The sequence below is a fragment of the Lates calcarifer genome, linkage group LG18 (assembly GCF_001640805.2).
Source record: "Lates calcarifer isolate ASB-BC8 linkage group LG18, TLL_Latcal_v3, whole genome shotgun sequence".
Taxonomy (NCBI): domain Eukaryota; kingdom Metazoa; phylum Chordata; class Actinopteri; family Centropomidae; genus Lates; species Lates calcarifer.
Window position 1 is genome coordinate 2,334,702 of NC_066850.1, and position 22,412 is coordinate 2,357,113.

The 22,412-nt window shown below is 41.9% G+C and overlaps 1 protein-coding gene across 1 annotated transcript in view; it reads left to right on the plus strand.

Annotated features, from left to right (window-relative positions):
• Positions 1-22,412, plus strand: part of dock4b (dedicator of cytokinesis 4b) — a 103,129-nt gene that overhangs the window by 43,612 nt on the left and 37,105 nt on the right. The window contains 14 exon segments of the mRNA XM_051077548.1: positions 3,527-3,608; positions 3,767-3,827; positions 3,944-4,076; positions 5,289-5,377; positions 9,993-10,118; positions 12,427-12,551; positions 13,154-13,316; positions 15,556-15,662; positions 17,317-17,470; positions 18,627-18,724; positions 18,893-18,976; positions 19,934-20,034; positions 20,991-21,072; positions 21,903-22,073. Coding sequence (XP_050933505.1) covers positions 3,527-3,608; positions 3,767-3,827; positions 3,944-4,076; positions 5,289-5,377; positions 9,993-10,118; positions 12,427-12,551; positions 13,154-13,316; positions 15,556-15,662; positions 17,317-17,470; positions 18,627-18,724; positions 18,893-18,976; positions 19,934-20,034; positions 20,991-21,072; positions 21,903-22,073 — 1,576 coding nt within the window.

Sequence of the window (22,412 nt, forward strand, 5' to 3'; positions counted from 1 at the left end):
TCATACATCCAAAAATTGTGATGTGAGGTAAAAGGTTTGGCAGTAACGAAGGTACATTTCTTCCTATTCCGAGCCTGCGCTTTGTTTTGAAGTGGGCGATTAGCGTCCAGTGGTATCATATTAAGTTCCACTTTCTCCTCCCATCACTGTCATTATCCGTCTCTCTTTCTCTCTCGCTGTCTGCTCTGCTCTCTCTCCATCTTCTTCTACTTTGAAAGATTGAGTACCTCAGCCAGGTAAGAGGTAATTGGACTCCTTGAGTTCTGTCACGCATTTGAAGTGACTTTATGGTACATTCTGTGAAACATAATGAAGTCGGCTTTAGCTGAAATGTCACCTATATTATAAAAGCAATGCTCATTTGTCCAAACTGAACTCATCAAGTAGAATAATAATGAACAGATACAATGCTTGGTTTTCTCATAACAGTTTATCTTGTTTCATAAATCAGCTAATTACAGATTTTCTCTCAGTTTTGAGAGATAGAGTCAAAGACCTTAGCCACTGTGCCTTTGTGGCTCTGATTTTTTATGTGTGTGTTGCAATCGCATCAGTTGTCTTCGAGGAAGATCTCGCAATGGCAGCTTGCCAACGTTGTCTCTCACTGTCTGGTCACACACATAAACAGAGAGCGAGAGAGATACAAGCACGCACACACACAAATTTACACAAGCTGCCTGGCAGGGAGCCATTTCAACACTTCCCTCTGTGCCGGTGGTTTGTGTGCGAGTGTGTGTGTGTGTGTGTGTGTGTGTGGTGTCAGAGAACCAGATGGGGGGTCCGACCCGTTGTCTCAGTACCATGCCAACGCCAGCAGCCCCTGTGCACCATGGCAGCTTCTTTGTGTACAGTTCAGACTCTTTGAATGACTCCTCAGCAGAGCATACACACAGAGGGGTATACTGTACTGCTGCTCTGTTTGTTGTGTAGGTTTTGTGGCAATTTCAGACCAAACACACACATTTATTACCAACTTTTCACACACTTACTCTTCCCTCTTCCAAGCTGGGAGACCTCTAACAAGGTCGCCCGTGGATGGCTGGTCTTGGACACATGGCACGTGTGTGTGTGTGCATGTTTCTCTGTGGAGAGCTGAGGCTAAAGTGTGTTTGTTTGTTGTTGTTTTTTTCTGTCTGTCTGTTTCTTTATCTGTTTTGTCTGTTCTTTGTCTGTGTCTTTCTTTAATGGCTAAGTTTTCCTTGGCTACTGTGTTCTGAAGTCGTTTTCTACACGTGGCCTCCAGGGGTAGATTTAGGACTTAGAGGGTGGGGGTGGGATGCAATAGTGGCAGTTAATTTATCCAGTATTTTACACGCCAGTCGCACACCATCCCCTCCCTCCACTCCGCCCGACGTCGGGTGAGCGCACGGCTCCTAATACAATCATCGATATCAGGAGAGGGAATAGCGAGCGCCATTGGGGCCCAGAGGGGAGGGAAATCGGCCATTCATGTTATGTTAATGCGAGTGGTGATAGGGGGAGATAAGGTCCCACTTGGGAGGGGGGTTGGAGGGGGGGGGGCACTGGTCCTCTTAGCTCGGGTGATCAACACTCTGCAGCTGTGAGGGAGAAGAGTTGGCGCCAGAGGAGGAGGGCATGTAAGAGAAGGAGAGGGACTTGTGTATGTGTGTGTGTGTCTGCAGGAGTGGCAGTTAATTGGTGGTTGGGGTTTCAACAATAGAGCACTAATTAGGGTTCGGCAGTGTGTGCACAAGTCTCATGTCTAATGCATAGGAATCTGTCTCCATATGGCCGGATAAATGGCCTGGAAAGTTACAGAGAGCAGCTAATGAGGAACAACCGCATCTAAATCGAACTGGCTCTCAACTGGTTCACTCCAATACGGCTGATAAAAGGAAAACTTTACTGAAGGAATACATGTATGAAAAATCATAAGAATTTGTATAATTAATAGTCAGGAGCCTAATTAATTCAAATATGAGCACCCGCTGCCCTACATACACAAAACAGTGAATTACAGTGCAGACGCAGCCTCTTATTTACATCATGGAGAAGGGACATGACAACTTTTAAGCTTGTAATAAGAGCTCTTAATAGCTCAGACTATTATAAAACATCTAATCCATTGTGGCTGTATGCACCATGAAGTCAAGTTATATAGGATCTGTTCGGGTAAATTCTGCTCTGGTGTGAATGGGCCTACTGTAGCTCGCGCTGCTAGCCGTGCCAGCGACTTGGCTCATTGTCAGGCGCTGGTGCATTACAAGGTTTTCTCTCTGCTTATCGGTGGACTGTGAAAGTCACCTAACTGGATTAGCCCACAGCTCGCCAGCCAGGATGAGACGGGCCCAGCAGGATGCCTCCGCTTGCCTCTCTCTGAGAGTGTGTGCGAGATAGACAGACAGAGGACGGGGTACAAAGAGAATGAAAAGGCGATCTGTGTCCGTCCTTTCTGTTTTTGCCCGACATGCACTTCATTTCCCGCCTGCACGAAAGGGGGGGTTGGGCTGAGGGGGTGCGGGGCATTTGAGGCCAAAGCTGTTATTTCGAGACAGTTCATCCTGCACTGTGAAGCACTTGAATTTGATATTTTACAGTTGCATTATAGAGTAAGTTCAAAATATCCAAAGTATGATTCAGTGTTGTTTAGACAGGAAGCTGGACAATTTCCTTTTGCAATTGTCTCAGTGGAGATGCTTATAGCTTTATTTTTAGCCTGCTAGCATCATAGCTCTGGGATGTCGGCTCGTTTCACCACTTTGGTCCAGACTGAAATACCTCAACAACTACTGGATGGATTGCCATAAAATTTTGTTCACACATCCATGTTCCCTAGATGACAAATATATTTATAGACGATAGACTTTTGACCTTTGAGGATCCCTTGACACCTGCAAAACTATTCACATCCTCACCTCTACTTGACATTTGCCATTATATACCATTATATACCATACCATTCACTTAACAGGTGAGTTTTCTCATTTTCTCCCCATAGTCACCCTGCTAATGATGGCTCTGTCACAGCGAGAGTATTTATGACAACCAGTTTGGCAGTTCCAAGACTATGTGTACATTTTGTGTTGTTTGTTGTAAACCATCACTGTTTTTGCTGACAGTCCAGTATCTGGGCTAAAAAGTGTCAGAATCCACAATATGCAACAACACAATGAATATTTGATTTGGCTGTGGAGGAGCCACGTGTGGATGTACTAGCTGTCGGATGTGTTGCAGACGGGGATTTGGTTCAGTAATTCAAGCTTTGTATATCTTTTTTCCCTCCCTCTATCCTTCTGTCTCTGCTCCCTGTCTGCCTGTCTTTCTCCTGCCTCGCGCTCTGTTTTAAGGTTTCACACAGCTTCAGTTTGAAGTTTGAACTTTGAAGCCATTTCTCCAGTGCCCACCATTCAGCGCTTGACATTTTCTGACATTGCCTCTAATCTTTATTCTGTTCCTGTTAGCAGTGGCTTGGATGCAGTTGTTTACGATGACACCCAGCCATCACTCCTCCTCACCCTGTTCATCTCAATGTATGTTCCCTCTCTTTGTGTCTCCTCTTGTACAGTGAGAGGTTCTTTGTCAGGCTGAATAAGAGCGGGTTGCCAAAGTCTCCAGAGAAGACAGAGAGACAATGCACACTGTTTGTGGTGAGTAGTGACTGAGAGCACTTTAAACCTATGTAAAGCTGACCTAACTCATGTTCCATTCTGCTGAAAACTAAAAGCTATAATAAGTCTGTGCTCTGTAGCTTGTTTACAGTGATTGAATCTGATTCTAATGTATGTTCTTCTGTCTTGCTTGTCAGGATTTGGGGAGCAGTGATTTGCGAAAAGACGTCTACATCGTTGTACACATCATAAGAATAGGTGCCGTGTCTTTATTCTACTGAGCACTACATGTTTTTCTAAATCTCCAGGGCTTTCATAGCAGTACTTTTCTTACTGTGGATCCATTTTTTGCATGTCTGTGTGTGTGTGTGCAGGGAGGATGGGAGCAGGGGAGAAGAAGAACCTGTGCAGTGTACAGTACAGGCGGCCGTTTGGTTGTGCTGTCGTCAGCATTGCTGATCTCCTCACTGCTGACTCTAAGGACGACCACTTGCTCAAGGTTTATGCGTAAGTTACTGCAAACAACCGACATCTCACTACTAAGTTCTTCCTTCTATTTATCAAACCATGATAGACTTAAAGGAAAAGTTCAACATTTTGCTTTCTTGCAGGAAATGGTAAAAGGTAAAACAACCTGTACATCAGCATCTCTGAACGAATGATAAACATGCTAGATCTCTTTACTAGAATGAGTCACTGTGCTTTAAAGGTTGCATTGGCAAAGCGTTAAGCAGGGTATTTCAGGCGTCCCTCCCACAGCAACGCCTTTCAGCTCCTCCTGGGCGCCGCTGAGGTGTTCGCAGGCCAGATGAGATAGGTAGTCTCTCCAGCGTGTTCTGGGTCTACCCTGGGCCTCCTGCCAGTTGTAGAGGTTTCAGGGCCCAGAAAACCTCCAATGGAAGGCACCCAAGAAGCATCCTGATCAGACGCCCCGAACCACCTCAACTGGCTCCTTTTAATACGGACGAGCAGCTGCGATATTACATTTCTTGTAAAACAGATACATGTATCAGCGCTCAGAAACCTAGTGCTAGAATTCCCTTTTATGAAGCTACAAAGCAATTCAGTTCAGGTTATCATATGAGCTGGTAGTCTAATCAAATAACAGCAGTATCAATAGAAACATTTCACAAACATAAAGGTAGACGTTGCACATTTGCCTGTTGCACTTCAGAGTCTTGTTGCTTTTTTCACTACTAGCGGCAGTGGAAGTATTTTATGGTCCAACCCAGTCTACTGAATGCCCCGAGGGACAGAAAAGGCAACTGTCGACACAGTAGTTTGACCTAAATTATATCTGGATCAGACTGACTGGCCAAATACACTTAGCTCAGAAGAAAATACAACCACTTTCTCTGTACCTGCGGTAATACCAGTGAGAGGTTTTAGTGTGAGGTTTCTGTTGGCTTAGCATTAAAATTCTCAGCTGCATGTTTTCAGAAATGGTGTCAGGCAAGACGTCACTACAAGTAAGAATTTGTTTTCACCTGATCTGCCCTGACTGTAAATAAGAGGTTTTGTTTTTAGTTACAAATACATTATATATTACAAGCAACCAGTTGGTCAGAGTGCGAGGTGCAGTGCAACAGAATACCAACTAGTGCTGTTTTTCTAACTAATAACATAGAATTGAGACTCCACACAAAATACACACAAGATATGCCACAATATATAAAGTCGATTTATTTTCTGTTACTTTCTCTCATCTTTGTGTCTCAGGTGCAACACTGAGAGTGAGTGGTACCAGATCCATGAGAACATCATCAAAAAGGCCAACTCCAGGTACAACCTGTCCGGCTCCAACACCGGTAAGAACCACACCTGTTGTATCCATTTTGCTTCCTCAGACGTTCACATCATACTTGGCTTGAGACTCGAGACAACAAAGGGTTTAGTAATGCTACAAGCTGACCTCCTTGCGTGATTTGGTCTTAAGCGGATGTGCTGTTTCACTTTTTGTTATGCTTCATGTTTTTAAAATCAGGGAACAACTCTCAAAGCTCTTAATTCAGCAGTCTTGATGAAATCGGGTTTGTTTCCTTCACGAAACCCTTGTTTATGCTGTGATGGCAAACTTAGCGGCTTGCTCACTTTCCGGTCAGTCTGAGTAGTGTTTATGTGGGTGTGATGTTCCTCTTTAGCAGATCAGTTGCATGGTTGTCTCTGCAGGAAGCCTGCTGTTGCAAATGCATTCAGATGATTTTTATAAATAGCTGCATTTGCACCATACGGAACAGCAGCATCAGCAGTTTCCCATAGCAACAGGTTGGTGGAGAATTAGAACATTGAAGCCTTCAAACGTCAAAGAAATGTCACATGACATATGAAGAGGTTTGTTCCGCAGTGAGTGTCTGTTCATCATCCCTGTGGATTATACAGTGTTTTTAAGAATCATAGAAATACAGCTTCCAAATCTAATCTGCAGTGAAGGTAGCTGGGATGGGGTACTGAGCATGAAGCAAGAAGACATACAGTACTGTAATCATGAATTAAACAGTGTTGGCTAGTTTGCAGCTGTTTGCATAAAAGGGCAAGTAAACCAACAGGAAGCAATCAGCAGCAGTTCATCAGAAGTTTGCTTTAAAGCTGATTTCCATAAACATATTTGTGAAATGTTGCTGCAAACGTGCTGCAGGCTGTTATTTTTATACACAAAATATTCATTTTGTGTGTTAACAAAGTTCATTATCTTCTTACATCTCCCTCATGTATTCTTAGAGGAACACCACACACCACACACCTGCTCCGTAGAGAAGGTTGATAATTGTTTGAGGACTATCGGCATGCAGACCGGAGAGATGCAAGAAAAGATTATAGGAATGTCACGAATCTGTGAGAGTGATCTTACTGAGTCAGCTCCTCTTTCCACCTCCCCTCAGAAGACCAATAATTACTTGAGGAGAAGTCATACAACTCCAGTGTGTTAAATTATCATGAATAATCTCGTATAAGTGTGAAGGGATGCAGTAATTAAACGGAGTGACACAAAGCCATTTAGCACAGTGTGCGATACCCGAGCCGCGTCGGTTCATAACAGAACTGCAGCATCTAGCTAAAAATGTTAAATGGCAGAGCTGCTGTTGAATGGGTGGAGATGTAAAGCACTTTGCGTTGCTGAGCTGATAAGTGCAACAAAAGTCAAAATTAATTTCTGATAAAACATGAAGCAGAGAAATGACACTGAAATAGGAATATTAAGCAACCACTTAGTTGACTGTTTTCTTATCTGCTATTGGACTCCAATAAAATCTTAATCAAGTTCCTCCTATACATCAGCTTTATCTGCAACTATGACTGTTGACTGGCTGTATTATCATAGATAACACACATGAGTACACACAAGTTATCAGATTTAATAAGAGATGACTCATACAGATACTGTGGTGCATTGTTGCTGTTAAACTTCCATTACTTTCAGGAGATGACACTGCAGATAAGTGTTTCTCCAGTGTTTGGTGCCTGCTGGATGACATTAAGATTTTGTAATCAAAAACAATTAATCACAGTAATTTGTAAAAGCAACATTGACAGAAGGCAGCATGTTGCCTTAGTTCACAGCATTGTCTCTAAAATGATCCATCATGTACGTGTTTGCTTCAGGCTTTTACTTTGACAGCATTATACACACTGACACACTCATCATAAACACATGTAAGTGAATTATTTTAAAGAGTTTACTCCTGTCTTTGGCTGCAAAGTGCGGTTTATCACAAACACTTGGATGCTGACTATTGAGCGGCTGTCAGCTAAAGACATTGATCCAGCCTGAACGCCTGATTTGCCTCAGTGCTTTCTCTTTCAAAGTGCATTAGAGGAGAGCTGCGGGTCTTTTGTCACAATATGCTGGCATGCATAATTCAAGCGACTTCGTTCCAAAATTACATTTCCACCACTTAACTAAATTTGACATTGATCTTATGAAATGAAAGAAAAATGCTTTAATCACAAAGCAGAGGTAATAATTTAAATTTTTAAGATAATGAGTGCTGGATACTGGGTTTCATTTATGCACTATGAGCACCGTTCATCTGTCTGGACCAAATGTATTCATTATAATTTTATTAGCTTTGACATTTTTACTTTTGCAAGGATTGTACTCTTGTTGGCTCTTAACTCCTGTCTCTTTAATTACATGTCTCACACACACCTGCTCTTACTCGAGTAGCACCGATAGCAGCAGTGACAAGTTGTAACAGCCTGATTTCATGGCCAAATTTGCGAAGATGCATATACAGCCACAAGTTTTTTGAAGTCAGCCAGAATGCTCCAGGAAACATCGCCAAAGCAAACTCTCAGATTACTCCTTTTTCTCTGTTCTTAAATCTTCCCGTACCTTAACAGTTCCCTGCCTACTCGACATTCAAAACAGCTACAACATCACTTGAAGCACTTTTCTTTTTTCACCGGGGTACATTTTCATCTGTAAAGTCAGTCCCTCCCAAAGGGCAATTACTCTGCTGCGGAACAACATTAAAGTATAGATAACACACTTGAGTCTCTTGTCTGGCCTCAACACTGAAATGTGCAAACTGGAGAGAATATTTCGTCTTTAGCAAACAGGTCAGTGTCTCCTCCTCAGTAGAAAATGTCCAGGCAGGAGTTATGGAACACCATGCATAATTTAAGGACCACAATTTATTACACTTAGTGTCAGGAGGGCAATTAAAACAAGTGTGCAGTGGAGTGAGATAACGTAATGTGCGTATATGTGTATATGTTTATATATGTGTGCAAATGTGTGTGCTTCGCCTTTGCACAAGTGTGCACATCCTTGTGTGTGTGTGTCTAGCAGTCTTGCTGTGTGGTTCTCCTTTAAAAGGGACCTGGCAGTGAGCCAGAAAGCTCTTATTAGCAGCCAATTAGCAGGGGAGAGATGAATGCAATGCCTTAAAATATAAAGAACACTGGGTTGTAAAGAGGGAGTCTATGCAGAGAGACAGTTGTTTTGTTCACATGCAGCCCTAATGACTCTTTTTTTTTTTTACCTGTATGTTTCCGGGTCAAGGGGGCCTTCTGGATAATCAAATTCGAGAAGACGAGAGAGGGAGTTGATGAGAAGAGATGGTGATTTTGTTTAGATGTAGCTCAGTTATCCATGAAAGGGATTTCATAAGAATCTGAGCTCTGTATGAGTCAGGTCAGGTAGATAATTCAGCTACCCACCTCCACATGCATGTGTAGGCAGTGACAGAAGAGGCAGCGACAACTCTACTGTTTTGTTTTTCAGTTGTTATTTTTCTTTTTTTTGAGTTTGTGAAGAGGCAGGCCGGGTGGGCTGAGGGCAGCAAAGGTTGAGAGTTTTTCTGTCAGCGTCAGCTCCATCTTCCAGGCAGCATAGTAATGAAGCTGGTTTGCCTAATTGTAGCCCTGCAGCAGCTTTTAGAGTCTGTGTCTGTGTGTGTGTGTGTGTGTGTTTTTGTTTATGTGTGTTTAAATGCCAAAGGCTTGATCCACATTAAGGGGCCGGAAGATAAAGCCAGGGTAGAAAAAAAAACATGTCCCCTGAACTTAATGAGACTCTCCTTTGAATTCCAACCAGACCTTTGTGCCACTTTGAACAACTTGATGGACTCTGTGTGATTTTTGAATTATTCAGACCAGAGGAATGGTCTGCGTCATAGAAGCGCAAGCTGTGCACTGCCCTACAAAACCGAAACACAGTGACTAAATATTCTAGTCAAAATGAAGTAAAGACCAGAATCTGAGTTATAGGCATTTACTCTACCAGATCAGAATGATCACACCACAGAAAAAAGTTTCTTAAATTTGCAGTAGTTAAAAACATCTTGGTGATCTAATTTGTTACTCCACATAACAAAGTGAAGCAATAGCTAAATCCAGCCATGACTAAATTAAGGCATTACCCTCTATCTATCTGATATGCAGCCTTCTCGCCTCACCTAATGAACCGTTTCACCACTGCCTCCCGACTTTCCCCAAAACATCCACAACAATAATAATCCTCATCATCTTTTTTGAGCTCTAATCACAACTCACTGCTTTAATTTAGCTGTGCTGACATTTGGAGTTATTGCATAAGGATATTGATTTGAGACAGCAGCCTTCATGTAGGATTTCCTCTTAATAAAATGAACTGGGGGTGACTCACAGGGCTGTTTGCATTTTTGTTTATGTGTGCGTGGGTGTTTGCTTGCTGTCCATACACATAAGTGTTGTTATTGGCAGATATAACTGTAGTTTTTTGACTTGCAAGTCCATGCAGCTTTAATAAAACCTGAATTATACCCTCATCAATACTTTTTCTGAGCTCACCAATATATGATTGTTTATAGATTTGGGAATGTGGTTATAATATATTTTGAGTGGCATTGGTAAGGGATGAGAAATCAAAGCCATTTCGTTGTTGTATACAGGAAAATAATATTTCAGGGTTTGATCTTTTCTGCCTATATTTCATTCTAGGCCTAGCAGTGGCTCTCCAGCTCCTCCACGGAGACATAGAGCAGCTGAGGCGGGAGTACATGGTCCTCTTCACCCGGGGCGTGTCCATCACCAGGAAACTGGGCTTCTCTGATGTCATCATGCCAGGTAAGAGACACACCTTCATTTCCCTCCTCCAGTATGTACAGGAGCTTCATCCAGCACTCACTGACTGGGGATCAGCATGTGATTCCTGCACATCACTGCCTCTAGCCTATGGGCCTGATTTGAGAAATTAGCTTCATTAAGACTTCATTGAACTATTTTGACCTTTTTAATACGAGATCAAACCTAAACTGAGTTACTTCTATAATTCCTCACTGGATAAAATGAATCAAACTTTTCTGTCCATCTTGTCAGATCAAGTTTTTTTTTCCACCTAATATGTTTACATTTGTTTTCTATATAAAATGTATTTATTTATATATTTATTTAGATTATAATGTAATATAGCTGCTTTCAACTTAATGTTTTTCTTGTATTTATATTGTATATATTGACCTGCCTCATACTGTGTACTGTGGTTGCCTTGGTAACGCTAAGGGTGCCCTCTGACAGATGAAATATTCAGGTAGTTTCAGGTAGATGGGTATCACTCAGATAGCTGCCTCTCTAAATGACACAGACCCCTGCAGAGACCCTCAGGCTTAGCTGGATGGGGTCTTGTTGCCTTGGTAACAACTGTACAACCACTTGAATGTAAGAGAAGGCAAGGGGCTTAAAATGTACATGTGTATATTTACATACACAGGAGGAAAGTATGACAGGGAAAGTGTCTGAATTAGCTTTCTGACTCTTTGTCTGTTTGTTCATTTATGAGAGCTAGACGTCAGGGGGGATTTTTTTTTTTTGTCCACAGTAAAGATGTTCTTTTAAATAAGTGAGGTGTGCTGTCTGGTCACACAGATAAAGAGGAAGCACAGACTGTGGGTCCCCCAGCGCCTCACTAACACAGATTTATGTTCACCGTCTCTTTCTTTGTCTTTGTCTCACTCCAAACCCTTAATGCTGAGTGCTCTCACTCTTTCTGCCTCTGTAAGTCTGCCCTTGGGCAAAGGAAACCATCTCCCCCTCTTTGTATCTGATTTGTATCTGACTGCATCTTTCTCCTCATTTTCTTTCTCACACACAAACACACTATTTTCTTCATGCAGCTGCTCAGCCCCTACCTTTTCCACTTCCCGCTCTCCCATTGTACATTAGGAAACTGCCCCCTTGTGCGTCCACCTTCCTGCAGTCTTTGTGTGTGTGTGTGTGCGTGCGCTTTGAGTGTACAGTATGGGTGTATATAAAATGCCCTGCGTTGCCATGGTTACCGTCGTTAAAAGCAGAAAATCAATGCTGACCCTAGAGATAGAGATATGATGAACACGCACACACAAAGGTTACATAGGAAACCTTTTTTACAATGTGTCTGACCACAGCTCAGCTGCAGAGGAAACAGGCCTATCCTCTCGCTTTGCACCATTTTGACTTGTCCTGCAGGAGGAAATAAATGTGTGCCTGCCTCAGACATTGTACATTCAGCTGCAATTATATGAAAAAAATGTAGAAAATTACTTCTGGGGGTTATTTTCCTTCAATATTTTGGCAGATTGCAGGAACAGCCTTGACAGAGAATTATAAAAATCCTTGTAAAGTTGAGTGTGTTAAAACAAATCCCAGACACTGATTTGTTTGAACACACTTGACTTTACAAGGATTTTTATAAAGTGTATGTGCAGGGAGGGTCTGCATTTTCTTCATGATTGTGGATAGTTATTTTGATTAGTTGAAGGACTGAACTTGAAACTTGAGGCTACAGAATGAATTCTGACACCTTGTACACACCTTCATTGTGTGCATCCTCTTACACAGTATATTTTGTGTGTTGGCCAGATAATCACCTGACGTACATCTGCCTGCAGGAATAAGGATAATGTTTCCAAAATAGCATAGAAATATTACCGTGTATCTGTATAAGTGTTTTCCATATAAAGGCATCACTACTCAAATCATGTAATGTAAAAGACATTTTACAGATATAGTACAACTGCATATGTGTACCAGTTGTATGAAGCCTTTTGTGGCTCCAGAGGGAGCTGACTGAAGTCTGGGAAATTGTCAGTGATATCACTTGAGTCAGTGTCAGTTATCTCTGGTTCTTCTGTATTGACGTTGAGGTAGGGAGGTATTCACAGTCTGCTCATAGCATATTTAATATCCTGCACTCTGATGGTCAAAGGTCATAGCACAGGCTTAGATTTCATGTCAGCAGAAGATGTATCTTTAAATGCCAGTAATGTAAATGCTGTCCACCTCTGTCATGAAGCACTACAGTAGGAATTGTCGTCAAGCTGCTGAGAGATCATTAATAATTCTCACTTGTATGCATAATCAATGCCTCGCTGCTTCTTTTACCTTCCTCTTCCTGCAGGAGAGATGAGGAATGACCTTTACATCACACTGGAGAAAGGAGAGTTTGAGAAGGGTGGGAAGAGCGTTGCCAGGAATGTAGAGATCACGGTCTATGTGCTGGATATCGATGGACAGATTCTCAAGGTAAAACACATTTTATTTTTTATTTAGCAACTATGTGTCATAGTTTATGTCTCCATTTTCCTCCAAATATATAATTTTAAGGGCTAAACACTATGTTTAAGGATAGTAAATACCTTATTTAAATCCTTAGTTAACTCTTTTTTTCCCCTTAATAGTGGGTGTCTTATTTTGGAGCAAAGCTCTTCATTTAAATATCGCTGACCCAGATGAGAGCTAAGTGTCTTTCCAGTGTGTTGCCCATTTCTGGTGCAGCACTGTGACAGTCTGCCTCTGTGGTTTCCTGCGCTGCCTCGGCCTTGGACAGAAAATAGACTCAAATATAACCCTGCTGCCACTGCCTCTGCCACTGCATGGCACGCAACCCTCTAACACACATAAACACACACATGTAAACCATGTCATTCTGACTTTATTGGCATTTGTGGAGTGTGTATGGTTCTCGATACATTTATTTATACGTGTCTTACATATTGGCCTAATTCATTGTGTCCTTCAAATTTGCTCTTTACCCTGGCCTCTCATTTCCTCTCTTCGCTTCCTGTTCTTTGTCTGTGTCGTACTCCTCCTTCAGCTCTGTTCACTCTCTTATTTCTGTCGTTCAGAGTCACGTGGCCGCCGGCTCGGGAGAACCAGGTGGGGATGAGTACCACTCCTTGGTGCTGTACCACAACAACAGCCCGCGCTGGGCGGAACAGATCAAGCTTCCCATCCCAGTCGACATGTTTCGGGGGTCACATGTCCGGTTTGAGTTCCGCCACTGCTCCAGTAAGTAGGAACAGGGATTGTGGATAACTTTTACTTAAGGTTAAGTGAACACATTTTTCCAGACTTTCACACAGTTTCACGCTTTAGCTGCCAAGGCATCAAGGCCTGCTTTCTTTTCAGTTGCTTATCCAGGGGAGTTGAAGGTAAAGAGTGTTGTTGTGCAGGGAGAAGAGCACAATAAGCATTCACTTTCCCGCTCGCTTCAACCTGCCAACCATCCAGCCTCAAGCCCCAAAGCTGCTGCCACCCCCTAAGACAATATCCAAGTGTATAAGTGTGCACTCGCTTTAGTATTCTCATAATGAGACTGTTTGTCCAACTTCTCACCTCCTAATGAGACAAAGCTTTAATTATGACCAAAATATTGCTCTCAGTCTCTCCCACCCTCTCTCTGGGCTACAGGGACCCGGCCGAATCTCTGCTCTCATAACAAGCTAATATTGTTATGCCAAGCTGGGAGGCTGTGTGGCTGTGTGCAGCAGATATAGTGGCCTTATTACCGCTGGCAGTGCTAGCATTGCCACTCAAGGGCTGCCTATTAAGAGCCCAATTTAGGCCTGTGGTGGCACCAGACTGAGGAGACCACATTACTCATACTATTAGGGCTACCAAACTTGGGGGCAAGTTGCCTGTAGAAATGCAACCTGCAGACACTCTCATTTTCAGTTAAGGCAAAACAGAAAGCTCATTTTTTTTAAAATATAATTTTTAAATGTGGTCTTGTTTTTGTAGTTATTATGCAGCAGCGGTAACTGTTAATTTGTTTGTGGGGAGTCCAGTATTGTTCCTAAATGATGCTAAAGGGGACTCTAAGGCCCTCTCAGCGTCAGCAGTGCAATACTTTGTTTTATTATAGCTGATTGCTTCTTAATATGTTTGGAGTAGTTCACACACTTTACTGTTACAGCTGTCAAATGAACTGGTCTTGATTTATTTATTTATTTTTGTTGTTGTCTTAGTGGACAGAAAAAAATATAAAGTCTCTCCACGTTTACAATTTAAAAGCCTAAACTATTACATTGTACTATATAATAGCATAGTGTATTTGGTAGGGCAGTCTCAAAATATAACAAAAATACATCAGTGTCTACCTGGTCTGCCAGTTCAGCTAAGCCTGCATTTCACACGGTACCATTTAATCTTTCCTAATCTCCCAGTGTCCAAGTGTGTGAAGGTTTATAGATTAGGAAAACCTGTGCGAAGGGAACTAGACACAACGAAAAAGCAGGAGTGTACAGTCTTGTAAGCAATAACTTTTCTAGTATAAAAAAAAAAAAACGTAATCACAGCAAAGCAAGACAGAAATAAAGTGGCAGTGGAGGAGTACCAATTGCTAAGTTTAATACAGAACAACTTGTGCTTCTCTTGGGAGAGTCAACACACACAGACACACACACAGACACACAAACAAACACACATAAAAAGAAGACTGGTAGACGCCGGCTAAATTAATCAGTGGTGTTGCAAAGAAAGGAAATAGAAACTTTCTTAGCTACATGCTTCTCACTTCCCGCTGTGCGCACATTAGCACTTTATTGCTAAAGCAGCAGATAAATCAGATTACATGTGTTCATGATGCAAATTATGCCCAGAGCTTTCAGAAAGCTTCTTAAAAACACAGCAGCCCACGTTAATCAGACCCTCCAAGAGTAACTTAACAGCACCTAAAGAAGAAGAAGTTAAAGGTATCCTGTAGAGTTTTCTTGCTAACACATTTCATATCGAGTGTTTCAAAATGTGTATCACTGAGGCCTCATCAAAAATTCATGAGGTTGATGTTTTGAATATTTTGAAACCTGCATTGTTTACGTCCATGTTGTTTACATGGGCCAGCACTCGTCCTCTTCCCTGGATTTTCCTGGTGTATTGTACTGAAACTGACAGCAGTAATATTTATCTCATCACCTGTGTGTGTGCATGCCAGTAGAGTGGGACCCGCTCTTCAAGGCATTCCTTGTTAGCAACACTAGTGTTCAAAAACACCTCAAAGTAAATATAGTTCAAATGAAACCAGAAGAGGTCAAGAATAGTTTTCATCTTGGTGAAGTTACAGTTTAAGGTATGAATATAAATTACAGATGAGATAGTTCTGCTTTTTAAATGTATTAATTTTAATCTGCATGAGAAGAGACGCATCACTGGTTTCATAATATTAGCTCTTGTCTTTTGTTAGTTTTTTTGCAGCCTGTGCTTGTGTTTTTTGGACTCATTGTCATGTCCATGTGTTGTTGTTTGACAGCTAAAGACAAGGGAGAGAAGAAACTGTTTGGCTACTCCTTTGTTCCTCTGATGCAGGAGGATGGCAGGACTCTGCCAGATGGCACCCACGAGCTCATTATCCATAAGGTAAAACCCGCACACCCTCACTGTCAAGACTTTGACTGAGCGACATGGAATGGAATTGACTGCATCTTTGACAACGCAGTGCAGAAATATTCATCCAGATATGCAATTCCACCCAAGACTGACGCCAACAGAAAGTGTCTTGATTTCAATAATGTATGAGTGGTCTGCTCTTTATTATAAATCAAGCTATTTGGCCTTTATCATAGTGTTTTACTGTCCACATAGCCCCTTGTATTATACATGATTCTAATGGCTAGAATGTCATTTTAAAACAAGCAAACTTCCCCAATCACAGAGAACAGATTTCCATGATCATCCAGCGAGTTAGTAAAATGAAGATTCTCAAAGTGAACCACACTCACTGTTTTGCTTCACACAGGTGTTGTCAAGGTTACTTTGCATGGGCTTACACACTGTATATAATTACATGAATCATTTGCTCTAAATGGCAAAAGGCACTCGTTCTGTTGTCACACTGTTTGGTGCCACACACTGACAAACAACTCACATCACTCCATTTCAGACTGACCGGCCAATGACTAATGTCCACTTACGTAACTTTGTCAAGCTGTAATATTGAATGTAACCCCTATGTATGTCTGCTTGTGCTTCTGTATGAAGCAGTTGTTACTCACCTGGATGTATGTGTGTTTCCTGTTGTTGCAGGCCTACTGTGCCCGTCTCTATCTCTGTATTTAGTATGACCTTTGTGTCCATTTTCTGCATTTTATAGACCTTAAGAGACTCACAGTCATCTTTTCACACATTTTAGGTTTGACACATCAAAAGACCAAAGCAAATAAAATGGCCAGCATCCCTAGTTAAAAGCCTCTGCAAGACTGTCTTGGGTGTAATTGAGAATAATTGCAGACTACATGCTTTTCCTCAGCTGCAGGCAAAGGGTGTGTGCATAAACCTGAGGCTTTGCGGAGGACGGAAAAGCATGGAGTGCATTCATACATTTTATTGGCAGTGAGGCAGAACAGAGACCAAAAGTCTGATTATTTATTCTGCTGTTAACTACAGTTTATTTCAGCTGTCGTTAAGAGCGAAGACTCCTTTTTTCATTGTCCTCTTTCCTCTTGTGTTGCCAGATTTAGCCTCACCAAACCACCCTTAACCTGCCAGTTTTAGAGAACAATTCCGGTAGCCTGGTGTGTTCCCACCATTGAGGGGGGGAAAGGCCCATTCTAATGCCAGATGGAAGTTGCTGAAAAGCTCAATGAAACTGGCATGGCCTAGTTTCTCCTTAGACCCAAAATAGACACAGAAGAATCAGTCCAAACTGTGTGGTGGCTTTGGAGCTCAAACAGCCTCAGCTGTGCATTAAGGCTGCATATTAAATCCCAGAAATAACAAAATCTCATCATTAGCTTCTGCATTTTTATCATGGCAACAGGCTGAGTGTTTGTCTCAGAGCCTTAAACAAAGTTTTAATCCTCCTGTCAGTGTTCTGTGATTTATAGCTTCACCAGTCACGATTGATGTACAGCCCACAACTATAAGCCTGTGCTATGATATATAAACCTATGACATTTTTGTACACTCACCCACATTTGATCCACTTTATAACATCACATTCTTCCACTGCTTTCCTGTTAACCTGCTCTGCCCATTTTAAAATGTGTGTTTTTCTTTGTCTTTTCGTTTCCAGTGTGAGGAGAACACCAGCTTGGCAGACTGCTCGCGCTACCTGAAGCTGCCATTCTCTAAGGCCAACCTCCCGTCCAACAACCAGACGCTGAAAGGCACCAAGGAGTCTTTCTGGATCACCAGTTTCCTCTGCTCCACCAAGCTCACGCAGAACGGTAAACTTTACTCAGGGATGGACATTTTTGGCCACTTGCCTGGCGAGGTGTGTTTGGCTGCTGTGCTCGAACTGTCGTCACATTTTTAACTGGAGTTAGCTCGTACATTGCTGCACTGTGTCGTCCTGTGCGTCCCTACAGTGTAGCAAGTAGACCATAGAAGTAGTTCTGCCAAAGATAGCGCTCGCCACTTCACAAAAGGTAAACAAAATGGTAAAAAGCCATATGTTAAAGGAAAAAACAGAGAGGAAGCTACAGGCTCTGTGAGTGAGACAGTGGTATTTCTGTCCAAGAGTGTGAATAAACCTGTGAATATGCAGGATGGTTCCAGTTTGCAAGTGTAGTAAGTGTAGTTTTACTTCAGCAGGACTAGCTGGCTTCATTCATGGTGAAAAAAACAATTTGCCAGCAGTGAAGATAAATTGAAATTTCTATAGTAAACAACAGAGTAGATGTTTGTTTTCCTCCACTGAGTCACTTATACGTTCCAAACTTCTCCAGACTCTAACTGTTTTACCAGACACCGGTGTTTCTGAATTTAAAAAACTGTGAATGATGAATCATTTTTTTACCTCATTAAGTAGCTGGTAGAATATATAAACATAAAAGCCACAGGCACAATTTACTTGCAACAGGCTGTTAATGTCCTGAATACATTTGATTTAGTTGGTGAATTGATTATAGAAGGATTGCAGAGTTTTTGTTGAAAGAAACATATTTGACAGATTGGTACAAACAAAATCAGTCACGCACAAACAAACACATGCACACGTAGACACAAATTCACACGTAAAGTTGCAAAAAAAGACACGCTTCAGGTTGAACAGAATCCGAAGAGACAGCTAAAAGACTTTCTTCTCGAGGCTTATGTTTTATTCATGCGCATGTCTGGGGACTCTGGCTCAGGAAAATGACTTTTTATCTCCTTTATCCCGCTGCACTTGAAAATGTCATCATTTGTTTGGATTCGGTGGAGTTTTTGGGCTATAATTGAAGGGTGTGGTGATGCTTTGTGATCTGAGGTGCGTGTCGCTCTCATAATCCTGCTTTTCTTTACAAACAAACAAGAGGCGTGTCTTTATCTCTTCTGCTTGTCACTTCTCCCTTTTTATATCGCTTCATCTCTCTCTATCTCCCTCTCCTTGTCCTTCCTCAGGTGATATGCTGGACCTGTTGAAGTGGAGAGCCCACCCCGAAAGAATCAACGACAGCCTCTCTAAGCTGAAGGAGATCGATGGCTCGGAGATTGTCAAAGTAGGCCCACAATCAGATTCTTGGCCCTGAACTGCTCGCGCTATGCTGGCATTCATAGTATTGATTGTTTCTGATTTGATTTCAGTCTGCGTGTTTTTTTAGTTCAAGTTGAAAGGCTGCGGATTTTCACAAACTGAAAAGTCAAATTTGTCCTTCTCCCTTTACCAGTTTCTACAGGACACCCTGGACACTCTGTTTGGCATTCTGGATGAAAGTTCTCAGAGATATGGGCTGAAAGTGTTTGATTCACTGGTAAGTAAATCGTCCTAATTAACGGTCTGGTCCATTTCTGTGAGTCTTTTTGTTTTTGCTGTTTCCTGTTTTTCTTGTGTGTCAAACACAATCTCGTAGTGTTTGAGTCAAACACAGAAAAACAGAAACACAAACTAACTGTTGGCGAAAGATCTAGTGATGTAACGCTTCAGAGCTCGCTGAACCAATCTCACCCCGGTCATACTGCACTGCACTGATAGAGCGAGGACAGGAATCGATCTCTCTCTTTCTCTCTCTGTCTCTCTCCATCATTCTCACGCTGACACATGAACACACTCTCTCCTCTCAGTGTGGTGTTATCAATGATGAAAAGGTCTAGCGAGCCGGTGCAGTCATCAGGTTTCCTTTTTGTGGTTCTGAGATCAATCCAACAAGTCTGACAAGTGGACTTATCTTCTGTGGTTTGGACAAATTCAGTGCATTTCACAACAACCAGAGCTCAAGGGAAACATGGAGTAATATGTGCAAACAACTTGGTTTTAGTTTGGTTGTTATTATATTGTGGGATAGCACTAACTACTAAGATATCACTATTAGTTTAATCGAATCCAAATTCAGTGCAGGCTCAGGTTAGTTTAGTCTGTGCAGCTAAACACTATTCAAACCCACAGAACTTTATTTAAACTGGAGATCCTGAAGTTGTCAAAGAACTAAAGGAAATATGTATAAAATGATAAACAAGATGTCCATCTGATGTAATGGTGTGGTCATAAAAACATGGAGTTTTTAGTTTGAATATCTGGCCTAGTTTAAACATTATGAAGCTGCAATGAAAAGCTGATGTAGAATTTATATGATAGTGTCAGACAGGTGTGGGATAAGATGATTTATTTCTAACATAAAGCTTCTTCAAGGGAAAGCTGTATTTTAAGGGCTTAAATAAGTTGCACACACACTAAAATCTTTTTCTGATATGTCTTATCATTTTTTTTCCAGGTCCATATCATCAACCTTCTCCAGGACAGCAAATTCCAGCACTTTAAACCAGTCATGGACACCTACATTGAGAGCCACTTTGCTGGAGCTTTGTCCTACAGGTATATACACTACAGCCCTCACTTCTGCAAAGTGTGGCCAGCACCTTGAGCGCGCAGTACTGCAGCCTTTCCTGCATATTGTATTGTAATGAAGTATCACATCACAGGCCGGTCACAGAGGCCGGCCTACGTCAGTGCGCGGGGAGGCGGCTCCGCTCAGCTCTGGGCTTTGATTTAGTCAGAATACAAGTGTGAATAAAATGGCTATGGTGCCCCCTGGCTGATGAAAAGTGAATTATGAAATTCACCCACCTCCTCGTTTCTCCTCCCGTCTATCACATGCATACGCACACACAGACATACACACATTTTCATGACCTGCTGTTCTCACCGGCTGTCTCCTTCACACTCTCTGTACCTGCTAAGATATCGTGCTGGTGCTGTCGTCGTCTTCTTTTTTTGTCAGTATTGTACACAACTATTCAGGATGCTGCTGCCACATCCATCTGCTTTCAGCTCTTTTACCTGTGATACTGTTTCATTAGAAGTGTCACACCTTAATTAACACACTATTTTTTCTTATTGTGACTATCTGAAGTTATTAATAGGGAGCCAAGATGTCATCTAGTTTTGATTAGAATGAGAAAATCCTTTTTCTGTCACCAGGTAACTGTTAAAAGTACGCCTCTCTTGAAATATCAGACTAGATTTCAAGAGTTTCCTTCCATAATTCACCTATTTAAAAATGCAGCAAGGCATTTTCATTGGATTAACTTGTCATTACTCCAAACTGTAATATTTAAATCAGTCATATTTACAAAATACTGGTAAGTGAGTGGTAGAGTTTTCTCAGAAATGGATTTAAACAGTGTTTGATGTGAAGTGTTTCATTTTAAAATGCTGCATTGCCTCATCTATATTTGCCAAATCCAGTGGGAAAGACCATGTGCAATGTTGCTAGAGGTGAATGGTGATATGTGTGTGTGTGTGTGTGTGTTTGTGTGTTTCTTCTCTAGGGACCTGATCAAAGTACTGAAGTGGTACGTGGACCGCATTGTTGACGCAGAGCATCAGGATCACATACAGCAGGTGCTCAAGGTGAGACATTTGGTATCACTCACACACACACACACACACACATACACAGGAAATACATACAAGAGTAGACAAGAGTGTTATTTTCAAATTGTACTCTGACATGCAGCTGTCTTTATAGTCGCACAATCACGCGATACACAAACAGATGCTTCCAGAAATACAAACAAACAAACTTGCTGCCTCTCTCAGCCACCCTGCTAATTTATCTCCCCATCAGCAGTGAACACATTGCGCCACCATTCATTATTCCCCTCCTCTGTCTATTACGCTGCATGCAATTTTAATCAGCAGAAATGCTGGTGCCTCTGGTGTTGGGAATCCATATCACATTATTCTAATGGCTCATGCAGATACACCGTCAGAGAGGCACATTGCAGCTTCTGTAATGCAGTTTCCCATTTATCATTCACAGAATACATCCTGCACCAGAACATAAATGTTACTGTGTCATGCAGTAAATAATAAATAAGTGGTGCTCTGCAGATGTGTTTGCAGGGTTTCTTTGTGTATGTCTTTTATTAGGCTTGTTAGGCTTTATCAGCCTCTCAGATTCTCACAATTGGCCTTCATTGAATTCATTAATTACATGATAGATTGCTTAAAACAATGATTTGATTATCAGTATTTTTGGCATTTCAACACGAGTGTGCACCACAACCTTTTTGCTTTCAGTTAAATTGAGTCATAAAGCTCATTTTAGGATTAAATACATCAGGGCACAGTTTAATATTACATTGCTCTGTGACCATTTTTACTTAAAGGGAAGTCTGGCTTGCGAGTCTTTTTCATTACCCAACAAATGATAAATGATTGTTCCCTCTGTCCTCCAGGCCAGCGAGTACATCTTCAAGTACATTATCCAATCTCGCCGGCTCTTCTCATTGGCCACCGGAGGCCAGAATGAGGACGAGTTCAGAGTCTGCATCCACGAGCTCTTCATGTCCATCCGCTTTTTCCTCTCACAGGAAAACAAAGGCACCAGTCCAGTCGCACAAACACAGGTATATGTTCTGTATGTGTGTCTGTGTTTGACTTTGACATGCATGAACATGTCTCAGTTCCTCTGTGCCTCTATGATCATCAAGTGTGCATCTGTGTGTGTCTGTGAAAGTGCAAATCTGTGCCTGTTGGCACATGTGCACCACATTATGTTTTCTTTCTCGAGGACTCCTGTTAATGCAGTTGTGATAGGTGAGAAATTGCCTGTAATTGAATTTCACGCTGCCGGAGGGTCTGGAGTCGAAATAGGAATTTTCTGTGGCAGCTTTTCCTTTTCCGGTGGGAGGTCTGCACAGCAGGGCAGCCGCCTTCACTGATTTCCAACAAGACCTAAACAAACA